General features: G+C 48.4%; 1 protein-coding gene across 1 annotated transcript; it reads left to right on the top strand.

Annotated features, from left to right (window-relative positions):
- The first annotated feature begins 378 nt into the window (after positions 1-378).
- UTP14A (UTP14A small subunit processome component) lies at positions 379-19,360 on the top strand. Its single transcript, XM_022561520.2, has 15 exons — positions 379-485; positions 1,540-1,618; positions 2,775-2,845; positions 3,337-3,401; positions 5,520-5,662; positions 5,967-6,122; positions 11,297-11,416; positions 11,515-11,609; positions 12,220-12,343; positions 12,426-12,503; positions 13,153-13,543; positions 15,329-15,735; positions 16,498-16,688; positions 16,818-16,917; positions 18,925-19,360. Exons 1-15 carry the CDS (start codon positions 460-462, stop codon positions 19,195-19,197), a joined length of 2,319 nt encoding a protein of 772 aa, XP_022417228.1. The 5' UTR covers positions 379-459; the 3' UTR covers positions 19,198-19,360.
- The last annotated feature ends 3,514 nt before the right edge of the window (positions 19,361-22,874 follow it).

Raw genomic sequence — 22,874 nt, 5'->3', positions numbered from 1 at the left:
CGGGGTGAAAGGGGATTTTCTCCATGGGCGGATCGCAAGGACCTAGCACGATGCTGGCCACTTCCCGGGCGGTCAATAAAGCCTTGAGCTGGCTGGCAGCAAGCTCGCAGGACGCTCTGCCCGGTTCCCAATAGCGCAGCACCCTCCCGCTAAGCTCACCCACCTGCGCCGCGAGGGAACCCGGGGGGCCGGGAGGACGGACGCTGGCGCGCCAGAGAGCTGAGGGGTGGGTGGGGTAAGCAAAGCGTAGTCCGCTGACAAGCTTTTATCTCCAGTCTCCCGCTTCCCAGCGGAACGCTCCCGAAGCGGCTCCTGTTTCTCGCACGCCTCGGGGCGGGCCGGAAGTGACGCACCTTGTCGCGCGTGATTGGCGGAAGCAGAAATTGCTTTGCGGCCGGCACGGAAACTGCTTTCCTTTCGGCTTCCGCTCCTGGCCCATGTGAGATCCAGGCTGGTGAGATGAGCTCGAGTCGGGCTGCGGAGAGGTGAGGGGTAACGGAGGGGAAGAGTGGTCTGGGTTTCGTTGTGGGTCGGGTTCCCGGGCTTTTGAGAAATGGAGTCCGCCTTTTAGCTGGCGTCGGTTGTTCCCCTCCCAAGACTTCGCCATTCGTTACTATTTCCATGATCCATCCTTTAAAGCCCTTTTAATTTAATTTAATTCGCTCCCTCCACTCCCCGGCTTTTTAGTCTCATCCCTGTTGGTCCTGATGCCTCCTGTCCCTCTCCAGCTAAGTTAACGTGTTGCACTTTCCTTATCACGTGACTCCTTTTTCTGCAGCTGCTGGGGAGCATTTCAACCCTCCGCGCAGACAGTGACTGCGTTATAAAGTCCTCTTATCTTGGAAACCTTTGCTCATTGGAGTCATCCACAACATTTTCTGTGGCGTTTCATGCCTCCCGCCGGGGGAACTAAATATAATCTGTTTAGTAATGGGTACCTAGCAGAGTTTGACATATACCATTAGATAATGGTAGACTCTATAATTTGTTACTGGGTACCAGTCTCCTAAGTTAAGCACCTACTTTGCCAAGCAAGCTCCAGCTGCTTTCTTCCAATTCCCCGTTTCCCTATTCCTGAGAACAAATGATCAAGATGTCACTTTTAAGTAAGCTTGCACCTTTACAGGCATCTTCCACGTGGAGGATTTAGAAATGTTGATTGTGATATTGCCTTGCCTCAAGGGCTAGCAACAGCGTCTTCTGCCACCTTACCTAGGGTCTGACATTTTTACAGCCTACCAGAGGTCAGTGGGAAATGGAGTGCCAATCAGTCACTGAAGAGTGTTAGATCTTTTTCATTTTCATGCAGTTCTGTATGGGTATTACTAACCAGTGCTCACCTCTTGCAGGTGATGCCTGCCTTATGCAGTCTAAATTTTATGTCTTGACAAATTTCCAAAGATGCTCACACTGCTTGGTTTGCACCTCTTCCAGGGGATAGGACTGTTCTGTACTAAGAACTGCAGTTATCTTTTAGAGATCATTTCAACATAAGAAAAATTGTTTCAAGTGATAATATTTCTCTTTTATCTCCTTTAGCAGCCTTCTGGCTTTAAACCAACAGGAAGAACTAGAGGATTTGCCAAGAGAGTACCCCTTGAGCACCAGTGAAGATGAGGTGGGTGACACCCACTAAACCGCCTTCTCCAATTTCCCTTCTGCCTCAAAATTAGGGTAGATGCCACATTTCCTGGAAAGAAAAGGGGTGACAACATTGTTTATACTTGCTCAGGTCTCACAAATAAATTAGTTACAGGTTTCCACCACTACCCAAATTAGAGTGTTCCTACGAAACTTTTCATGAGCTAAAATGGCATAAAGCAAAGAAGCTATTACCTTAGGACACATCTTGCTAATGGAAACACAAAATAAATCAAGATAAAGCATAGATGCTCATAGACAGCTCAAAGCTATGGCAGCTTGATGCTGAGGTGCTAAGTGTAGTTTCCAGGGAAGGGGCTTGGTGGTGCCGCTCTGAGTATGTGCTGCCTCTATAACAACTCACTGCAAAACGAATGCTAGACGCTATTTTCATTTTAAGGCTTTTTGTTTGTTCTTGTAAAAGCAAAAATCCTCTTCAGATTTTGTTCAGTTAGCAAAAGCAGGTACTAATGTAGGTCTTTTGTGAAAGTGAAGCGGCGTAAAGCAAAGCAAACTTTCAAAAAGCAGAGGATACCTATATTTAGTGTTTCATGTATATGATATTGTATTAAGTGCTATGGGAATTCCAAGATCGTATATAAGATACACTGTCCTCAGGTTGCTTAAGTTGAGTATATAAGACCAAAACACATGGTATTATATGATTTCCCTATTTCCCAAGTTTGGATTTCCATAGAGGGTTATTTGATTATCCGACTGAAATATACATATGCATAATTAAGCTGGGTCTCCAACAGCTGCTATAGGAATTCCAGCTCTTTATTCTCTTGACAAAACTACTTAAATTGGTTTTATTATGTCAGTTTCTGTGTCAGATCACACTGTATATTCTATACAGAAACATTATTCTCATGGCACTTTTCTTCTCAAAACAAGACAGAGGCATGGCGTTAGCTCCTGGTTACTAAGGCTCTATGTTCCTTACAATGAGGGAGTTTGGCTTATTGAAGCATTTCTTTCCATTTGAGCTGGAATGCCTGCATGCCAGACCTCATCTGATTCACCAGTTCTCCACTGACCAAAAGAATGAGAGATTTTACATGGGCCTCAATTGCCATACTGTCTTTTCCCTCCCCTCATCATTCTGATGGTTTTTCCTTTTCTGTTTCCAGGGGGACAGTGATGGAGAAAGAAAGCATCAAAAGCTTCTGGAAGCAATCAGTTCACTTGATGGAAAGAATAGGTAACATTCCCTTCGATTTGGACAGGTTATAACTAGCTGATTCCATGAGACTTAGCTGCAGCTAACATTTATTGAGTGCCTAAGACAATGAAGATACAATTGTCAGAGCATGTACTTTGGAGACTGTAGGCAAGTTTCTTATCCTCTCTGCATGTCAGTTTCTTCAACTAGAAAATAAGATTGACATGTCCCAAAGTCACTCAGCTCGTAAGTGACAGATCTAGTATTCAAATCCAGATATGTTTGAATTCAAGTCCAATACCTTTCTCATTATGCCTACCTTGCATTGCCTTGTGTTTTTGAGGGGCTGAGCCTACATTAAGAGATGGTTAGACTACCATGTCCTGCTTAGGAACAGATTTCCTGGTTGCTTTGTGACAAAACCTGATTCTAGAATAGAAATGAAACCGAAGCATTGTTTGAAGAGAGAAGTGTTTGTTCCCCAGCAAAATGTATCCATTCTTTCTATATTCTGTTTTGCTTAATTTCAGGTGGAAATTGGCTGAGAGATCTGAGGCTAGTCTGAAGGTGTCAGAGTTCAGTGTCAGTTCTGAAGGTGAGTTAACCAGAGGAAACTATCTGCATGGAACTTGTGGAGTTCCAAAAGCATGATGGTCACTTCCCAGCGTTTTTTTTTTTTTTTTTTTTTTTTTTTTGCGGTACGCGGGCCTCTCACTGTTGTGGCCTCTCCCGTTGCGGAGCATAGGCTCCGGACACACAGGCTCAGCGGCGGTGGCTCACGGGCCCAGCCGCTCCGCGGCATGTGGGACCCTCCCAGACCGGGATGCGAACCCGTGTCCCCTGCATCGGCAGGTGGACTCTCAACCACTGCGCCACCAGGGAAGCCCCCAGCTGTTTTTGATGTGGTTAATGAATCATACCATTAACACTACCGTGCGAGGGGGTGAAGAAGGGTAGTCAGATGCTCTTGAATTTCTTCCATTTCTAGAAGAAAGCCAAAAGGCCACAGTCAGGGTCTCCCACTGAGCTTGATGAGCTACTTCTAGGATAGAGGGACGTGAATGAAGACAGCTGCCTCTCACGAGCTTAGTCATGTCCCTGATTTCATTTTTATTTGAGTTCTCACAGTGCATTGAGTTCAGACAGGCAGATAATCTCTCCTCTACTGCTGGAGCTCAGAGAAGTCAAGTTACCTACTCAAGGACCTTCACCCAGTACAGTGTTTCTCAAACTTTTTTCTTTATTGCTCCCCTGAGGAGCCTTTTTAGGCATTTCTTTTCCTCACTTCCTCTCTCCCTCCTCGCCTACTCTGCCACCAGGAATAAGATTTTCTTAGGTAAGGCTGAGCTTTGGAGGGACACAAAACTAATACAGTCAGCCCTCTGTAACTGTGGGTTCTACATCTGTGGGTTCAACCAATGTAGATTGAAATTTTAAATTTCAAAATATTCCAAAAAGCAAAACTTGAGTTTATCCCGCATACCAGCAACTATTTATATCGAATTTACTTTGTATTAGGTATTATAAGTAATCTAGAGATGATTTAAAATATATGGGAAGGTGTGTATGGGTTATGTGCAAATATCAATGCTGTGCCATTTTATACAAAGGACTTGAGCATCCTTGGATTTCTGTATTCTTGGTGGGTCCTGGAACCAGTCCCCTGTACATGGATGCCAAGGGATGGCTGTATCTAAGTGTTTTTTTTTTTTTTTTTACCCCTGCCCACCGAAGAACCAGTTTTTACCCCTGGGTGGGGGAATGATATCACCCCGATTGAGAATATATGATCTAGTAAGTGGCAGTGTTTTAACTTGATTTTATCTTGATAACAAGTCTAGATGCCAAATCTTTTCCACCATATTCACAGCTTACGCAGCTTGAATGAGTTATGTGCTTCTAGTAACCATTAACATAACCTCCCAGAACTGGTAACAATATATTCTTCCAAGCTTATCCATTTAGCAAATACTTACCGTGCCTCTACCATATATCAGTTTCCGGGACTACAGTTAGGAATAAGTCGCAACTTCGTGGAGCTTACATTCTAGTGCAGGGAGACAGTAAGCGAATTACAACAGGATGATGCAGTCAAGTGACGTAAGTGGCTGCTTTCGGTTGGCTGGGCATGAAAAGCCTCTGAAGAGGCAAAATTTAAGCTGAGATCTGAATAACAAGAAAAGTCACCATGCAAAGATAGGAAGCAGTATTCCAGGCGAGGGGGCAGCTAGCGCAAATGCGCTAAGGAAGATACACGTTCAGCATGTTTGAAGAAGAGGAAGAAGGCCAGTGCGGCTGGAGCATTCTCCATCTGTGGATGACGTGAGGTTGGAGAGACAGACAGGGACCAAAGTATAATGGGGAGCCATTGGAGGATTTTCAGCAGGATCATGACGTGCTACGATTTACATTTTCAAAACACTCTGGCTGCTGTGTGAAGAATGAATTGAAGTGGGGCAAGACTGGAAGCAGAAAGACCAGGAGAAAAGCAAATAACTGTTTTAAATAGTTTTCTGTCTTCCACCTTCCAACACGTTTGGGAATGTAGGAAGGCAGTGGCGTCACTCTGGCTAGTGACTGAAGTAAGAGGACTATTCCTGCTTCCCTGCACACCTGCCTGTCTGCCAGCATTTTCTACTGAGGTCTCTCCCTATGTGATGTTGAGGTTTTGCCTCACTTCTCAGTCTGACCAGAAAGTTTGTCCTTTCTGCAGGATCAGGAGAAAAGCTGGTCCTTTCAGATCTGCTTGAGCCTGTTAAAACTTCATCCTCATTGGCTGCTGTGAAAAAGCAGCTGAATAGAGTCAAATCGAAGAAGACTGTGGAGTTACCCCTTCACAGAGAAGAGATTGAGCGGGTGAGTCAAAGAAAATGTGGTCCATTAAGGGGGAGAAATTGAACTGACAAGGAAAAATAGCGTAAGAAGAGAAGGGGGATGGCCTGAAAAATGGGAGGAAGGAAAGTTGTGGTTGCCTCACCCTGGAAAAGATTAAAACTGATCTCAGGGGAAGCATAGTCCTGAGAAGTAAGCAAGAGCTAATCTGTAGCATCCTGATTTCTTTCTTAAACTAAGAAACATGGCCTCTTAGTTTCCTGCTGGTCCTTTGAGTTTGATGCTTAATTTCATGGCTCTTTCTTTCTGTGTGCTTTGCCTGTTTAAGATCCACAGAGAAGTGGCATTCAATAAAACCTCACAAGTCCTCTCCAAATGGGATCCCGTCGTGCAGAAGAACCGGCAAGCAGAGCAGCTGGTTTTTCCCCTGAGCAAGCAGCAGTCCATCTTTGCTCCCATCGAACATGTGGTCAGTGGCTGGAAGGTAAGTGCAACACGAGGATAGCACACCTTGGAAAGTGAGATTGCACCGCGTGGACATTGCAGAGCCTGCAGTTGGTCTTGTTGGACACCTTAAGCCGAAATGGCAGCTGCAGTCATTTTAGTTGAGCGGTCAAAATGGGAGGGGGCGGGGGAGCAAGATTCGTAGCCAGTTGCCATAGCTCTGTCATCGCCCTTCCTCAGCTTCCTCAGCTTGGATTGTCCACTGCATGGTTATTTGCATGTGTTTGTGTGACCACATCTGATTGCCAATAGAGAAGGAACATAATGATGTTTTCTTTTTCACACACTGGATTCTTTTAAAAAAGCTTTTAAAGCCAACATTCTGACCTTGGGACGATCAGGAACCTGGCAGCATTAATGATGCCTTAGGAGGGATATATGAGCAGCAGAACCAAAGTTTGCTTGAAAAGGAATACCATATTAAAATATAGCAGATTGCTGTTAATGACTAGAAGTTTAGCAAGTAACTCATTATGACTGAGCTGCAGAAAATAAAAAAGGTATTTTAGCGCTGGGTTTCCCAAACAACGATCTCTGGCAGATGTTTCATCCGTCTGAAGTAAAAGGACAATTGTGAGTATGCTGGTGTAAGGTTGCCAGCTCTTTTTTATTATGAGGTTATTCTTTCCACGTTAATGGTGTTGAAATAGCTTTTCCTTTACAAAACGATGGTGGTAGTAAATGATGGGGTTGGGGGTGGAACGGTAGTTATGCCATTGGCAAAATTAAAAGTTAGTAATCCTGTGTTGGTCCCTAAAGTTTCAATTTTTAGTCTGAACAACTTCAGAACAGCTAGCCTTTCTTTTCCAATACACCATTGGTTATGCAGTCTATAATGTGGTGCTCTGTCTTTAGTAGAAAAATAGTCCAAAACATCAGTGCCCAAACCATGGATAGATGGCTTCTCTGCTTTCTATAAATCCAAAAATGGTGTCCTATGTGTCAGGAAGTTGAGGTAATTAAAGATCATCAAAGTAAACATGGCTTGCCGCCATAGCTAGAAATTGAGCAAGTCATTGCTCATTACGGGGATAAGCTCTGTTTCGGATACTGTTGTTGAAGTCACCACCATTCTCTTTCTAGGATGCTTCCTTTTCCACATGAAAAAGAGACCAGGTTTAAAGTGTGGCTGCAGGATGGAAGGGAGACTTTAGGGGGAAAAAATTGAGGTAATACAATTTGCAGGATTCAAAAATAAGTATAGAAAATACATAGAGAAAAGTCTGACCCCACCCTTGTCCTCCCATCTGTTCATTTTTACCTTCATACTCACCCAGAGATCACCACTTTTTTATACGTTTTTTGTTGCTGTTAACTTAAGAGTTTTATGGATATATTTATGTTTACCTCATTTTTTTAATCAAAAAAGTAGTAGTACTACTACACACTGTTCTGCACCTTGCTTTTTCCAAATGCTGGTATGACCTTAGAGATGGCAGGTCAATGCCGAGTTGGTCATTAAAGATGAGATGCGGGGGGGCGGGTTGCACTGAGAACGGCGTAGCCTCTGATCTCCAGAAACTCCCTGTGCGAGACAGAGTGGGGCCCAGATGCTGTACACAAACCTGCTGTACCATTCATTCTAAGGTTCATCTTTTTTTTTTCTTTTTTGCGCGATACGTGGGCCTCTCACTGTTGTGGCCTCTCCCGTTGCGGAGCACAGGCTCCGGACGCGCAGGCTTAGCGGCCATGGCTCAGTGGCCATGGCTCACGGGCCCAGCCGCTCCGTGGCACGTGGGGTCTTCCCAGACCGGGGCACGAACCCGTGTCCCCTGCATCAGCAGGCGGGCTCTCAACCACTGTGCCACCAGGGAAGCCCTAAGGTTCATCTTTGAGAAATTACACCAACATGGCACAGAGAAGTCAGGGGGTCCTTTGTGGCTGGCAGTGCCTTAGAGGGCAAAGCCCAAGGACTAGCAATATACTAGTATTTCTGGAGATTAAGAATCCAAAATGTCTGCACTTGTAGTTTTGGTCCAGTTTCCTAAAATTCCGTTTGACTCTAGCTGAGAAGAATTAAAGGGGATAATGTGTGAGAAAGCATTTGTAAACTGTAAAGTGCTAGAAATGATGTGAGGTAACTTCCCACCACTCCCTCCTTCCCTCCACTGGCAGCCGACACTAGCATTTCCCAAAGTGTTCTCCTCAAAACCTTCTTTTCTCAGTATGCCCTGGGAGTGGGACTGGGTGGGGCGTTTGGTAGGGTTCCGTTGCTAGAAAATGCCACATGCCCCTACTGGAGATTGGCGGTCCACGGTGTATGCTAGACTTTTTTTTTTTAAATAAATTTATTTATTTATTTTTATTTTTGGCTGTTGTGTGTCTTCGTTGCTGCGCACAAGCTTTCTCTAGTTGTGGCAAGCAGGGGCTACTCTTCGTTGCAGTGCACGGGCTTCTCATTGTGGTGGCCTCTCGTTGTGGAGCACGGGCTCTAGGCGCGCAGGCTTCAGTAGTTGTGTCATGCAGGCTCAGTAGTTGTGGCTCACGGACTCTAGAGCACATGCTCAGTAGTTGTGGCACACGGGCTTAGTTGTTCCGCGGCATGTGGGATCTTCCTGGGCCAGGGCTCGAACCCATGTCCCCTGCACTGGCTGGTAGATTCATAACCACTGCGCCACCAGGGAAGCCCCTACGCTGGCCTTTTAAAGGCTATGAAAAGATAGTAAAGAAACCCCTATGACTTACTCTAACCCAGGTAGGACAGGCTGATTTTATTAAAAATCGAACACGTTGAATTTTAAACTTTTAAAAAATGAAGTAAATCTTGTCAGCTGCTGAGGAACATGCTTCGGGAAGAGCTGGTCTCCATTCTCTCACCTTCTTCCCCTACTGCCTTCCTGAAACTTCTCTCAGAAGGTGTTAGCAAGGGGCCTCCCAATAGCCAGATCCCAAGTCCTCTGCGTCTTCAGCCTATTTGACGCTATTAACACATCATGTGGTTAAAACTTCTCCCTTGGCTTCTGTGACGTAGTCCTGCTGTTGTTTTCTTGTCTGTTTTGCTTTTTATCTGACTCTCCTTAGTCCTTTTTATTCTTGCTCTGTAAACATGGTACAGATCACTCTCAACTCCTTTGAGTTCCAGACCCATTCCATATGACCAGCAGGCCTCACCTGGCTCTCCCCTGTGCACCTAAACTTCTCAACAACAAAGAAAGCCTGGCATTTTCCTTCCCCAGACCCTGAAGCTCTGTACCACGACCTTCATGCTGTAACTCAGTCAATGGCATAAGTCCTTCTCCCCTCAACTGCCAGCACCCCCAGCCCATGCAGGGGGTCTAGTCCTGTAGTTCTGTCTCTGTAATAACTCTCACATCCCTGGTTCCTCTCCTCATTTTCATTTGATACCTTCCATAGAACCCCTTACACAATCACCAGGATTTTGTCTCCAAAACACAAAACCGATTATCACTTCCCTGCTTAAAATCCTTCAAAAGGCTCTCCACTTACCGAATGAGACAGAAGTGCCTGGCATCTTAGCTACACTGGACAGTGCATTGTTCCCTGACATACCTTTGCTTTCCCTAGGTCTGTGTTTTTGCTTATACTCATCTCTCCATTTGGCTCTTTCCACCTCCTTGTAGAATTGTGCTTATGCCTCAAAGCCTAATTCAAAAAGTCTCTTCCTGGGGCTTCCCTGGTGGCGCAGTGGTTGAGAGTCCGCCTGCCGATGCAGGGGACACGGGTTCGTGCCCCAGTCCGGGAAGATCCCACGTGCCGCAAAGCGGCTGGGCCCGTGAGCCATGGCCGCTGAGCCTGCGCATCCGGAGCCTGTGCTCCGCAACGAGAGAGGCCACAACAATAAGAGCCCCGCGTACGCCCGTGTACCGCAAAAAAAAAAAAAAAAGTCTCTTCATTCCCCGAGCTGCCCCACCTCCTAATCAGAATTAATTGTTCCTTCCTCTGTGATTACTCCTGTGGTCTAATATTTAACCCATTATGTTGTTAGTGGTGCATATGTCTCTTTCCTCTGAAAGGCTATGAGCTCTATGAGGACAGGAACTATCTTAATTGTGTATTCCTAGCACCCTGCACAAGTGCCTGGAATGTAGCTGCAATCAATAAGTGTTTGTAAATTGAATTGAATTGGAGGGAGATTACAACATTGTAATATAAATCACTTTGTAGCCTGTGATTGATTACTACTGCAAATACTAAAAATGGAAGAACATGCACCTTTACTATTCAGTAGGTTTATGGTTAGATCAATAGTGCCGTGTAACGTGTGATGATGTGTGTTTATGCATTTGTCCAGATACTTGTAAGTTTTAACACTGACCGTGATGTACATGGCCGTTGAAGAAAGCCACATAAAATACGTGCATGAAGTTTGAAACTGGCTCTTGCCCCAGGCTGTCTTTGTGCCTTGCCAAAGTGGACCATGACACGATCAGCCTGATTATTTTAGCCATCCTCACAATATCAGTCAAGCAGCAAATGGGGTCTTTTGTTGACATGTAAAGTCACTGGTTCACAGTCCGTTCACTTCATCAGCGTAGACACCACCTAGTATGCAAAGTTAACTGGCGACTGAGGAGTTGGAGCCAAAGTTAGAAACTGATGAGAGTTAAATCTGAACTATCAGGAAGCAGGCTAATTACCTGAAGGTCTTATTGTTAAAGGCAGTGTCTTTTTGTGCTCATCTTAAGACCTAACCTCCCCTTTTCTCTAGAAGTATTCTTAAAAGGAGGCTGATATGGATCTGAGGTCCCTAACTTTATGTTAAGAGTATTGTGCTTCAAATATACATAACAATACAGGGACCGTTTTGTTTTGCAACTCTTAAGACTGACAATTTGGTACTGCTGTTCCTCTCTCCTGCCAGCATTGACCTTAAGGGCATCCTGCTTTGATTCTTAAGAGGATGGTATTGTTTTACATACATTGGTAATCTGAACACAGAGTGATCCCCCCCGGTAATATTAGAGTAGCCTCGGAGTCCCCTTGCTGAAGTTGTCTTAAATCAGAATAAAAGTTAAGGCTTTATCTACACAGCTGAACAGCGAGCCTGGAACCCCCTTCTCTTGCTGTAACAGTCAATCCTATCCAGTTCGTGATTCCAATTATAATGTCATAGAGTATATGGCCATAGGATTGTAAAGAGGGAGACTCTAGGAGCATGATTTAAGACTTAGAGTGTTCTGTTACCTCCTTAAGGCAAGAACTCCCTTGGAGCAGGAGATTTTTAATCTCCTCCATAAGAACAAGCAGCCAGTGACAGACCCTTTACTGACTCCCATGGAAAAGGCCTCTCTCAAAGCCATGAGCCTGGAAGAGGTAAGTGTGCTAGGCCCTTTGATCCACCCAGACATGCTCTCTTTCTCTTAGCATTTGCCATCAAACCCAGGGGTCACTGTAAATGTCATTCATTATAGGTGAAGATGCGCCGAGCAGAGCTTCAAAGGGCCCGGGCCCTGCAGTCCTACTATGAGGCCAGGGCTCGAAGAGAGAAGAAAATCAAAAGCAAAAAGTAAGGAGGCCCCTGTGTACCGGCCTTGGGTTCCATGGAAGAAAGTGACGAGGAAGAATCGCGAGTCCTTAGGAGAGAACCTTGCCCATGGCGGCTGGGGTCATGTAGGAGAGGTCCCAAAGAGTAGTGACTAGCCTCTTTCTTTTTCAAACCAACCTCAGAGAGTTTTGCCTCCTTCAGTAGTACCTGCTCCTGTGGCTTTGGCTTTCCGTCTTGGTTTTGCTAAAAAGAGGACTGTTCAATTACTTTCTCTCCCTTCCAGGGTATCACACAGTGGTTCTGCCGAATGAGCTCTTGAGTTCTACAGCTGTGGAGGCCAGTAGGGCTTCCTTCCTGCCTTTTTGCCTCTTTGGATCCTATTCTGCTCTTCCCTTGCGTTCTAGAAGCAGAGGGGACTCTTTGCTCTGCAGAGGTCTGCCCTTGGGGGCTGCAGGGACTGAGAGTCCCGCGGGGTGTCGCATGTCTCAAGCTGGCTCCCTGCAGCCAGCTAGCTCTGTGATGTCCGTTCCATTCCCCCACATAGGGAAACCCCTTGTGTGGCGGGGCACTCGTGTGTGGCGCCAGTGGTTCAGCTAAATCTCTTCCCCCATACCCCTCTCTCATCCTATAGGTATCACAAACTTCTGAAGAAAGGAAAGGCCAAGCAAGCCCTAAAAGAGTTCGAGAAGCTGCGGAAGGTCAATCCTGCTGCAGCATTGGAAGAACTGGAAAAACTCGAAAAGGCCAGAATGATGGTGAGGCTGCCTCTGGCCTCCAACCCTTGAACCAACTTTCCCCGGAAAGCAATAAGGATCTCACTCTGCCCTTTCTTTCCAGGAGCGAATGAGCCTTAAGCACCAGAACAGTGGGAAATGGGCAAAGTCAAAGGCAGTTATGGCCAAATATGACCTGGAGGTAAGAGACCATCAGGGTGAGAGACCATCCAGGCTCGCTGTTCAGCTGTGTAGGTAAAGCCTTAACTTTTATTCTGATTTAAGACAACTTCAGCAAGAGGACTCTGAGGCTACTCTCTAATATTACCGGGGGGATCACTCTGTTCACATTACTGATATATGTAAAACAATACCATTCTCTTAAGAATCAGAGATGGAATTGGAGGAAAGAAAGGAAAATCCATAAGGATGCTAGCAGAAGCAGAGTTGGGAAAGAGCCATGAGGATGCTTGGAAAACCAGGACTCTAAAAAGGCATCAGAAAATCTCTTAAGGCAGAGAGGAAAATGACCAGGAACAAGGTGGAAAGGGAGAGATGAAAGGGAAGCAGCATTGAAGGCAAGTCCAGTTAAAGGGGAGAGGAGTTGTGTGTTTTTTTGTGTTTTTTTTTAAAAACCTTGTTTCACATGTTGATTCCTTGAGGACAAAGAATTTGTCTTCCGTTTTATTCCATAGCTGTTAACACAGTGGTGTATGTGCAGTTTGAACAGTAGGTACCAGTAAGAAATACTTAAGTCAGATTGAGAGGAGGCAGCTCTAAGAACTGGACCAAGAAAGGTGTTACTGTGGTCACTAATGACAAGGTGCTCGTGCCGTGACCCTTTCCTCCAGGCTCGCCAGGCTATGCAGGAACAGTTGGCCAGGAACAAAGAGCTGATGCAGAAGATCCAGGCGGCCTCCGAGAGTGCGGAAGAGGAGGGAGGTGCGGAGGAAGAGGGTGAACCCTTTGTCCCTGACGTGGTGAATGAGGTGCAGGTGAAGGCAGACACACCGAACCCCTGGATGTTCAGGAATCACTCAGGTGACACAAAAGAGGCTGAGGTCCAGGGGGACCCTGAAGAACTTGCAGAGCCTGCAGCCCAGGAGGCTCCTGAAAGTGAGGAAGAAGGACCAGTGGTGGCGGAAGAAATTCTGTTGAAAGAATTTAAGGAAAGGCGATCACTTAGACAAAAGTCTCGGCTCAACCAGATCGCCAAGCCGGTGGGCAGTCAAGAAGCAAAAGGTGAGCAGTGGTGGACCAGAGGGGAGGAGTGCCTAGTGCTGGTGCTCTTGGCAGACTGAGAGGGAAGCCGGGTCCACCCACCTGTGTCACAGAGTGACTAGGCTCTAGGTACTTTCAAGAGAGTGCCCTGGGTCCCTGAAGAGAAAACAGATTTGTCATGACCATTCTCCTTCAAAGGCATTTAATAAGCAGGCATCTGCATGGCTCTAGAGTGTGTGTCCAGTCTTCAGAAAGACGGAAGTACACCATCCTTGAAGGAAGGGCAGGAGTTAACATCACTGGTACCCACAAGCCAGTGAGAAGTACATGTGGTGGACTGGCAAATCTGAAAGTTGTTCACACCCACAGACACAGAGGCGTATTTTGAGACATTATGAAGTGTCTTCAAATCATCGCTGCAGTTGTCTGTCGATATGTTGATAATGGGGTGTGATTTTCTTGATAGGAATGAATGACTCCACAAGGTACAGGGTAAATTAGAATTGTTACGCCATGCTCAGACTCGATTTGCATGTTATATATTAATTAGCAGCCTTAGCACCCTTGAGGCAGGTCAGAGTTCCCATTCCGGGGACAAAGCCTTATAAAGCCTGCTTAGGAAACTAACTGCCTTCAGAAATCACCTGAATCTGGACAGATTCTTGGGTCCGATTATATTTCCTAGAGGAATAATGAATGCATTTACACGACAGCAAGAATCTTTTTCAGTGGCAAAAAAAAAGTTTGTTTTTAGAGCTGTCATTTAGAATGTATTGGAGGACCTTTACTTAGGGTTTTCAGCTAAAGACTTCTGGGATTAATAATTGCAAGCAGTCGCTTCCGAGAGGATTGTAGAAAGCAGCACCGCAGGCCGAGATGGTTCCTCCCAAGACCCCTCAAAAGCTGCCCATCTAGTGAAATGTGTAGAACAGTTGGTTGCGGAATGAAAGGTGGATTTGGACTTCCTTGGATGATAAATAGAATGATCCCAAACCTTTGGGGAAATAGTATCCTAAAATAGTGGGAAGGCATGGACCCCAAACAAGATGAGCAAGGAAAGTTAGTCCTTGAAAATAAACATGCATGTCCTCAGGCCAGATCTAAGTAGCTTCTTCCAGTGGCTTCAAGCCAGAGCTAGAGAGCAGGATGAACTTGGGAATGGAGGCAACTTGAGTCAACACAAGGGACAGTTTAAAAGCATGTCACGGCTGTGTTTCCCTCGGGGCTCTCAGAGACTAGCAGTATTTGCTCAGATGATGCTCGTGGCTGGAAAGTGCGAGCTACTTGACTCTGCCACAGCAGATTGTGAAATGCTGCTTTAAGATAAAACAATGCTGGATACCGTTTTTACAAGTAGGAAATTACAGTGTAAATTACAAATTAGAAATCACAATTTTTTAGCGATTACAAATAATAAATGACAATGAAGTTGAATTTAGAGGCCACTGGCTAAAACAGCTCTTTTAATACAAATTTGGAATTTGGGGTGATCTTCCCAAGCAGAGTTTACGGGGAAATAAGCCACAGCTCCAGTTATACAGTGAGTCATTGGCAAAGCTGGGAATAGGACCCGGACATCTGCTTCCCAACATGCAGCTTTTAACTCCTAAACTCCATTGTCCACGACTTGACAGGTAATGATTAGTGAACTTGCCAGGAGATCCAGCGAATGGCATCTTCTCTTACCCATTTGTCCCCGTTAGCATGTCTCCCATGGTGCCCAGCGCCCAGCGAGAGGTCAGTAGACGCTTGTTGACAAGGCAGCTCCCACCCTACTTTTCCGACAGCTTTCATTTCTTCCCCCAGACCTTAGCAGCCAGGAGGTGCTGTCTGAATTGAGGGCACTGTCTCAGAAACTCAACAGGGAGAGCCATCAGTCCAGGAAGCAAGAACTGAGTTCAACGAGGACAGTTCTGGCGGTCCAGAGAGAGGAACCTGCCGGGGAGGAAGAGGAGCCTCTGTTGCTGCAGAGGCCGGAGAGAGCACGAACTCTGGACGAACTGGAGGAGCTGGGCAAAGAAGGATGTTTTCAAAACAAGGAGCTTCCCAGAGTTGCGGTAGAAGGGCAGCAGTTGGAGAGGAACCCAAGTAATCATCTTGGTGTCCCCAAGGAGAAGAAAAGGAAGGAGCAAATGATTGATCTCCAGAACCTCCTGACCACAAAATCTCCTTCCATGAAGTCCTTGGCAGTTCCCACGACAGTAGAGGAGTTGGTGAGCAGAGCCAGGGTCGTGGGCCATTGGGGGGTATCAGAGCTGGTGTGGAAAGTGTCCTTCCTCCGCGAGGAATAGAATCAGTGAAGTTCTGTGCTGGGGGCACATGGCGGCAGTTAAGAGGTCTGGAGTAGTATGGGCCCGGCTTGTCCCAGTGACAGTTTCGTAGATGCAAATTTGTGAGTGCCGCTGAGACTCCCTCGCCTTAAATTCTGAGCCACCGAATCCTCCCTGGGGTGACTCTAAAGCCCTCAGAGGAAAGAGGGAGTCACTCAGAGCTCTGACCAGATGCCAGGCAGGACAACTCAAAGGTGAGTCAGTGAGCTGTTGACAATATTTTGCTCTACTCGGTGGGATCTCGAATGATCCGGGGGGGGGGGGAAACTCCCCGATTAAGTCACTGAAACTGCTCAAGTGAGGAGCCCTGGTGCCTGTCTTTTCAGAGATATAAGCTGGAGGACCCCCACATTCTGGCCAGGCCCACTTGGAGCTCCCCCTCCTAACACAGGCCATTCCTTCCTCTACCCTGCAGTGTCCTTATTGAAAGTTTAAAATTGTGTCATATGATAATGAGCTAGGGATATTTACCCTAGAGAGAAGATTGGAGCTTGATTGGCTGCCGATGGGTTTGTAGTGCAAGACCATCATTGTTCCGCACTTCCCCCTAGGGGGCGCTAAAATGTCACGACCCAGCAGTTGAGCGGTCTTGCCACGAACCTCGGCTCAGGAGGCAAGCTGTAGCTGTTGTTCATTTCTTCCCAGGAAGATGAAGAGAGAGATCAAAGGCAGATGATAAAGGAAGCTTTTGCTGGGGATGATGTCATCAGAGACTTCTTGAAAGAGAAGAGGGAAGCTGTGGAGGCGAGTAAGCCGAAGGATGTGGACCTGACTCTGCCTGGCTGGGGCGAGTGGGGTGGTGTGGGCCTGAAGCCCAGTGCCAAGAAGAGACGCCGGTAAGAACAGGGAAGAAAGCCTGTTAGAAGGGCACCAGGTTCTCCCACTTGACCCTCATGTGTCCTCTCTGCCCTTTTGACTAAGTCCTTAATGCTCTTAGTCAGACGTCCTGCCGTTCTGCTTTCCAGGTTTCTCGTTAAAGCCCCTGAGGGTCCTCCAAGGAAAGACAAGAATTTGCCAAATGTGATTCTCAATGAGAAGCGGAACATCCATGCAGTGGCTCATCAGGTGAGGGATAGAGAGCCCTTTAGCAACCTCCTCTTTTCTGCCTGGCTCTCCTGCTTGGGAGGAGCGTTCTGGTGCTCTGTGGTCAAGAGGGATGTGTGATCTTGGCCACAGAATCAGATCTATTTTTGTTTTCACTGGCTCTGAGATGAATAATTCCAAACTGACTCTGCTGTTTTAATTACTGGCTGGGAAAGTTAAAACTTAAAGGATAATCTTTGCAGCAATGGTGAGGCCCCCAAATCTGCATTTTCAGCTAGGACCCCCAGATAATGCTGATGCAAATGGGTCTCAGCAAACTAAGAATTGCCATTCTGCAGGCTTTTGTTTATAGTCCAGGTAATGTTCAGAGGCTATAGGTTTAAGCTGCATCTTAAGAAAAATGAAGATCAACCAGTACTTGTTCAGGACAATGAAAAGATTTAAAATTGTGTCATGTGATAATGAGCTAGGGATGTTTACCCAGGAGAGGAGCAGATTTGAGCATGATCATGGTCTTCCAGTATAATGAAGGCTGTCGTGTGGAAGTCACATAAAGTAGAAGTTAGAGGAAAGGCAGAGTTCAAGGAAAAACTTTCTGCCGGTCAGAAGAGAGAAGGGGTTGCTCTGGGGTTGTGAGCATGTGTAAAAGGGACTTGGGAATGAGACTGGACTCGGTGACCTTTATGTTCCCTTCAGTTCTGAAAGTCTGTGGCCCTGTGATCTGTCCCCAGCCGGTTTAATATTGAAATGAGTTGTATTTTTCCTTCTGAAGTGGGGGAGGGCTATTTAATAGGTACAGAAGAGAGGAGAAAATATCATTTCAGTAATACTCTGTTGATCTTATTTTGCTGCATAAATTGAATTGTAATCCCAATTGAGGATATATAACCAGAAAATAGGCAATGAACAAGCAGTTATGGGATAAGAGGGAGAGAAAAGGGGTGCTTCACCGGGCCCGGATTCTAGGCGAAGGGCAGAGTAGAGACCTCAATAAAGATCACCTTTCCCTTCCAGGAATCTTAACTATTTGTTTTTTAATACAGTCACAGTAAATTGACAAATAACTTTCCAAGAATCTCCCTTGATTTTCTTCATCTTTTTAATAAGCTATATATACTTCAGGTCCCAGCATGCAATAGAATAAAGCACTTTGAGCCAAAGGGGGAAAAACCTCCCAAGACTGCATATTTTGTGCAGGTGTTTTTTTCTATTCTTTTGCTCTGGGTGACATGCACAGATGTAGCTGTCAACCCCACTAAGACCCTCCCTTAACCTAAAGAATCTGTGTCCTTCACCACCACCAGGACTGCCCGGCAGTACTCAGTTTCTCTTGAGTGTTCCATTGAGTATCTCTAGAGACTACTGATTGTAACTTACCCGTTTTTCTGCTTACATCTTTTTGCTCCCCTTTGGCCATTGGGGAGGTGTTTAAAGATTATTTATATGTCTGAAGGTAGCGCTTTGGTGGAGTGAAGAAGAATCCTGGGCAAGGAAATGAGACTTGGGAAGAGCATGAAGCTAAGTGTAATAGCCTGGTAGAGTTCAGGATTCAGGAGTAAATCTTTGGGTTCCGTAAAACATCAATCCTGTGAATCAAGGGGAGGAAAGGAAGGGATTAAGAGCATGAAGAGGGTAGGAGAGTCACAGAGATACACCAATACTCAGATGTGTCTTGCAGTCACAATGTTGTATAGGGAGACCCACTAGGGGCCAGCAACCTGCAGCTCCTGTAGTGTTCCTATAGCTGCAGGGGCCTTGTTGGGATGGTTTTTCAATCCCTAGATTGTTGTGTAAGCCTGGGGGAAGGGAGGTTCTAATCCAAATTAGGCCCCTCTACTCCCATATGCCATCAAGCAGATTGGCACTCCTAAGGTTGGATGGGGGCATGGGGATACCTTAGCCTCTCAGAGGCTTCACTCACTGCAACCATTGTGTAGAACTATGGCCTATGTGCTAAAACTACCTGACCAGGTGCCATTAGAGTTTACAGGCCTGGCTCATGCCACATCACTCTGCCTTCCTTTCTAGGTGCGGATGCTTCCATATCCATTCACACACCATCAGCAATTTGAAAGGACCATTCAGACCCCTATAGGATCTACGTGGAACACCCAGAGGTCCTTCCAAAAGCTGACTATGCCCAAGGTTGTCACCAAGCCAGGCCATATCATTAAGCCTATAAAAGCAGAGGATGTGGGCTACCGGTCTTCCTCAAGGTCGGACCTCTCTGTCGTACAGAGAAATCCAAAACGACTCTCCATACGTCACAAAAAACAGCTGAAGAAAATCTCTGTAGATTGAGTTGCTGGAGTAGTGACACCTTGGTGCCTGTAACTGGGAGCCCTGACTGCTCCTCCATTGGTCCGGTTTTACTCCGAGCTGCAGGATCAGTTCCAAAACTGGCTTAGCACACCGTGGGTGTAGTTAAGCCGCATTTTAGAAATAAAGGCGTTCTTTTAATCTATTTAACTGGAGTGTGTTCTGTGTTGTTTCCCATTTCCTTCAAGTTAGACAAGACACCTTTGGATGCTCCTCATTGCATTTCTCTAGTCGCACTTGTCAGGGGACCTTATTTTCTTACCAAGGACTATGTTGTCCTAAATTGGACTGGAGGGAAGTTACCCTAGCCTACAACCTTAAATCCATCACATCGGATATAACCATAAACAACCAGTTTAAAGAGTCAGGGATAGTAATTAAATACTGTATATTCTTAACCTCTGAACCTAGCAGCATTATGCACAAATCATTCAATTGGATTCTGCTCGAGGCTGGTCCTAGGATGGTGCTGAAGCTGGGTTCAGCTTTAAGTCTAACCACTATGGTTTTCTTTTCATGTGTGAGCCTCCCGGCTTACACAGGTTGCTATCTAGAGTAGTTAGCACTTTTACCCTTACTTTACAGATGAGGTAGATGAGCTTTCAGAAGTAAAGCTCTATTCCCTTTACTTCCTAAGCAGGGCCAACTCCTCACCATTGTTTATAGTTTATTCAAGCATTACTTTGCTGCATGGCAGTTTACGTCAGCTTCTCGGCTCTGAGGAACCTGCCTTTCTCTGGATGACAATACGTATGGAGAGGGCCCCTGCAGCCAAGATTCCTCACAAGGAATTGGAGAAACCCCTCTGTTGATTCCGAAAGGACATAGCCACTACTGCACTTCACCTCCTGCCTTGGAGATGGGTCCCCCTACTCTTTTTAGACCAAGATGGGGGTTAATTTTTGTGTGTCACAGAACCCTCTGAGAATTTGAAGTTATGAACCCTCCCCAGAAAAATGCACAAACACCTACACCATTTTACATACAGTTTCAGGAGCTTTGCAGACATTTGGAATCCCTGGGCCAAAAATTCTGCCACTCCACGAATATTATTTTGCAATGGCCCCCACCAATATGGCCCTCTTTTCTGAGCCCATCACTCTCCAGATCAGTTCCCAAGTGCTTCCACCTCAAAGGTAACTAGTCCCAATGCCTTTATTTTAGAGGCTTAAGATTTCAGTTAGTGACTAAGCAGTGGGACCCTCGACTAACTCCGAAGCCAAAAGCCACGCCATAAGTGTCCATAAAATTCCCAGTGGCAGCTGTGGGCCCGGACTACCACTGCTCATCCTCTCAAGAACCTGCCCGGTGCTGGGAAGGGAACTGAATATGTTGATAGTGTTCCGAGCTCAAGAGGTATTTTTAAGTTATCCATTGGTTTGAGATTATCCGCGATCCACTTGCTGGTTGTCACTTTAAGTCAGTAGCCAGTGAGGGGGAATGGTGGACCTCTGCCCACTCCTGCCTCCCTCGAAGAGACCATAACCTTCTATTTCACTCTTTTGAGCACAAAGCTGCCACCTCCGTCCCACCCACCCCACCCCCCCAAATCGAAGCACCCAATCAAGTGCCCCCTGTAAACGGCCAATCCCCGTCTACTTTCTCGGGACCCTCTTCAGCTCCGTGTGCTCCCCGCGGCCCAGGAGTGATGCAAACGACCCCATCCTTCAAAGGGGAGGGCAGGCGCTGGAACGTGCTATAAACGACGCCCACTCCCAGCCTTCCAAGCCCCCAAACGGATTCGATTGTTGTTTCGTGGGGCTTTTTTTTTTTTCTTTTCTTCCTCCGAACCTCCGAAGTGTTCTCCCTTCCCATTGGCCGGAGCTGCCCCTTGACGCCACCCTGGCCTTGCTCGCTGATTGGTCCATTCTGGATGTGCCCAAGCCTTTTTCCCAGGGTGTGGCCCCCCCCGCCCCAACAGGGTTCTGACCCCTGGCTCCTCCCTTCCCCCCCAGCCCCCCTCTCTGTTCCGAATGGTACCGCCCTGGCTCGGCTCCCCCTCGGCCCAGGCCCCTGCCCTTAGGGCCCCCGGACGGGGCGGGGCACGCTGGGGACGGGCAGAGGGCGGTGGTGGCGCCTTCCTGCCGAGCCCGAGGCCGCCCCCGCCACCCTTCTGCAGCCCTCGTAGGTCCCACTTTCCCCTGGGCAGTTTTCGTCCTGCCTTGGTAGCCCCGTCCCGTCTGTGCGGCCCCCACCGTGGTCTTTCGGTCATCCCGATCGGCAGCGTTAAATCCCTGCCCTCAGCGCTCCACACACGCCCATCCGCCTCCACCCTCGGGTTCTTGCAGCACTCCCTCTCCCCGCGTCTGCTCACCCTTCCCTCCCGAGCCCGCCGAAGCCCCGGCCCGCCCTCCTCGCGGACTGTCCATCCCCAGGATCCCCTCCCTGTGTGTGGCCCTTCCTCCCAGCGGCCTCCCCTTCGCGGCTTCCCCTCCCCTTCGTGGCCAGCGTGGTGGAGCACTCCCGGCCCACCCCCCTTTCTCCGTACCCCCGCGCTCCCTTCTTATGTTGTCCCTTCACGTCCCTCTCTAAGTCCCTCCCACACCAGCCCCCCCACACCGTACACACATACCCTCCCTCCGAGGCGTCCCCCGGCGCCCCTCCCCTAACCCCGCTTGTCTACGCCCCTCCCACCCACCCCGTCCTTTTGTCTCCTCTTTGGTCTCTAAGTCGCCCGCCCCTCCCTCACTCCCGCCCTCGCTCCCCGCGAGCACGCTCTTATCTTCCCCAGGTCCCGGCGCCCCGCCCCCTGGCCGCGCCCCGCCGGCCCCCTCCCTCCCGCGGCCCCATCTCCGCCCTCGGCGCTCCGCCCTCCCTCCCCGCGGCTCCGGGCCCGCCAGCCCGGCCGACCTCCCTGGTTCCCGGCTCGCTCCTCCCGCCGCCGCCGCCGCCGCCGCCGCCGCCGCCGCCGCCGCCGCCGCCGTCGCCGCCGCCGCCGCCGCCGCCGCCGCCGCCGCCGCCGCCCTCCCCGACCCACCCCTTCCCGGGTCGGCGGCTCGCTCTCCCGCGCAGTCCCCCCGCACAGACACAAACGCACACACACACGCCTCGCCCGCTCAGGCCCTGCGGCGGCCCGGCCCCGCGAGGCGCGCAGCCTGCCCTCGGGGGAGCCTCGGCGTCCCCCGGCCACCAGCACCTCGTGGGCGGGCGCACGGCCCGGGAGCGCGAACCTGGGCCGGGTCGCCCCCTCCCCCGCCTGGCCCTCGGCGGCCGCCCGGGACGCAGGCGCCCGTCGGAAGTGTTTGGGGGACGGGCGGGCCACGGCGCCTCCCGCAACCCGGGCCTGGCCGGCGCGCCCTGGGGACACGCTGCGACCCTACCGCATGGGATGACTGTACCCAGAGCTTCCTCCCGGCTCCCGCCCCAAACCTGTGCCACCAGCGCGCAGTGCACAGCAGGGACTAGCGGCTAGCGGGATGGGGTGGGAGGGGGACTGTCCCGAAAATACCCTGAGGGACCTTAGCTGCGGACCGTGAGGCCCAGAGAGGTGAGGGCCACTGACACGCCCCGACCACCCAAGGTGAAGGGGCGATCCCACGCGGATCGCCTCGGCCCCCGCCTCCCAGTCCCGGGCTGCCCACCTCCCGGGCGCAGAGCTACGTTGCCTCTAGCCCTTTGTATCCACCCCACGCGCGTGGAGGACTGGAATTAAACCTCAG

This window comes from Delphinapterus leucas, chromosome X, assembly GCF_059928025.1.
Source record: "Delphinapterus leucas isolate spDelLeu-1000000601 "Yukka" chromosome X, BTC_Dleu_Yukka2, whole genome shotgun sequence".
Taxonomy (NCBI): domain Eukaryota; kingdom Metazoa; phylum Chordata; class Mammalia; order Artiodactyla; family Monodontidae; genus Delphinapterus; species Delphinapterus leucas.
The sequence above is the reverse complement of the archived record's forward strand: the minus strand, read 5'-3'. Positions and strand labels throughout refer to the sequence as shown.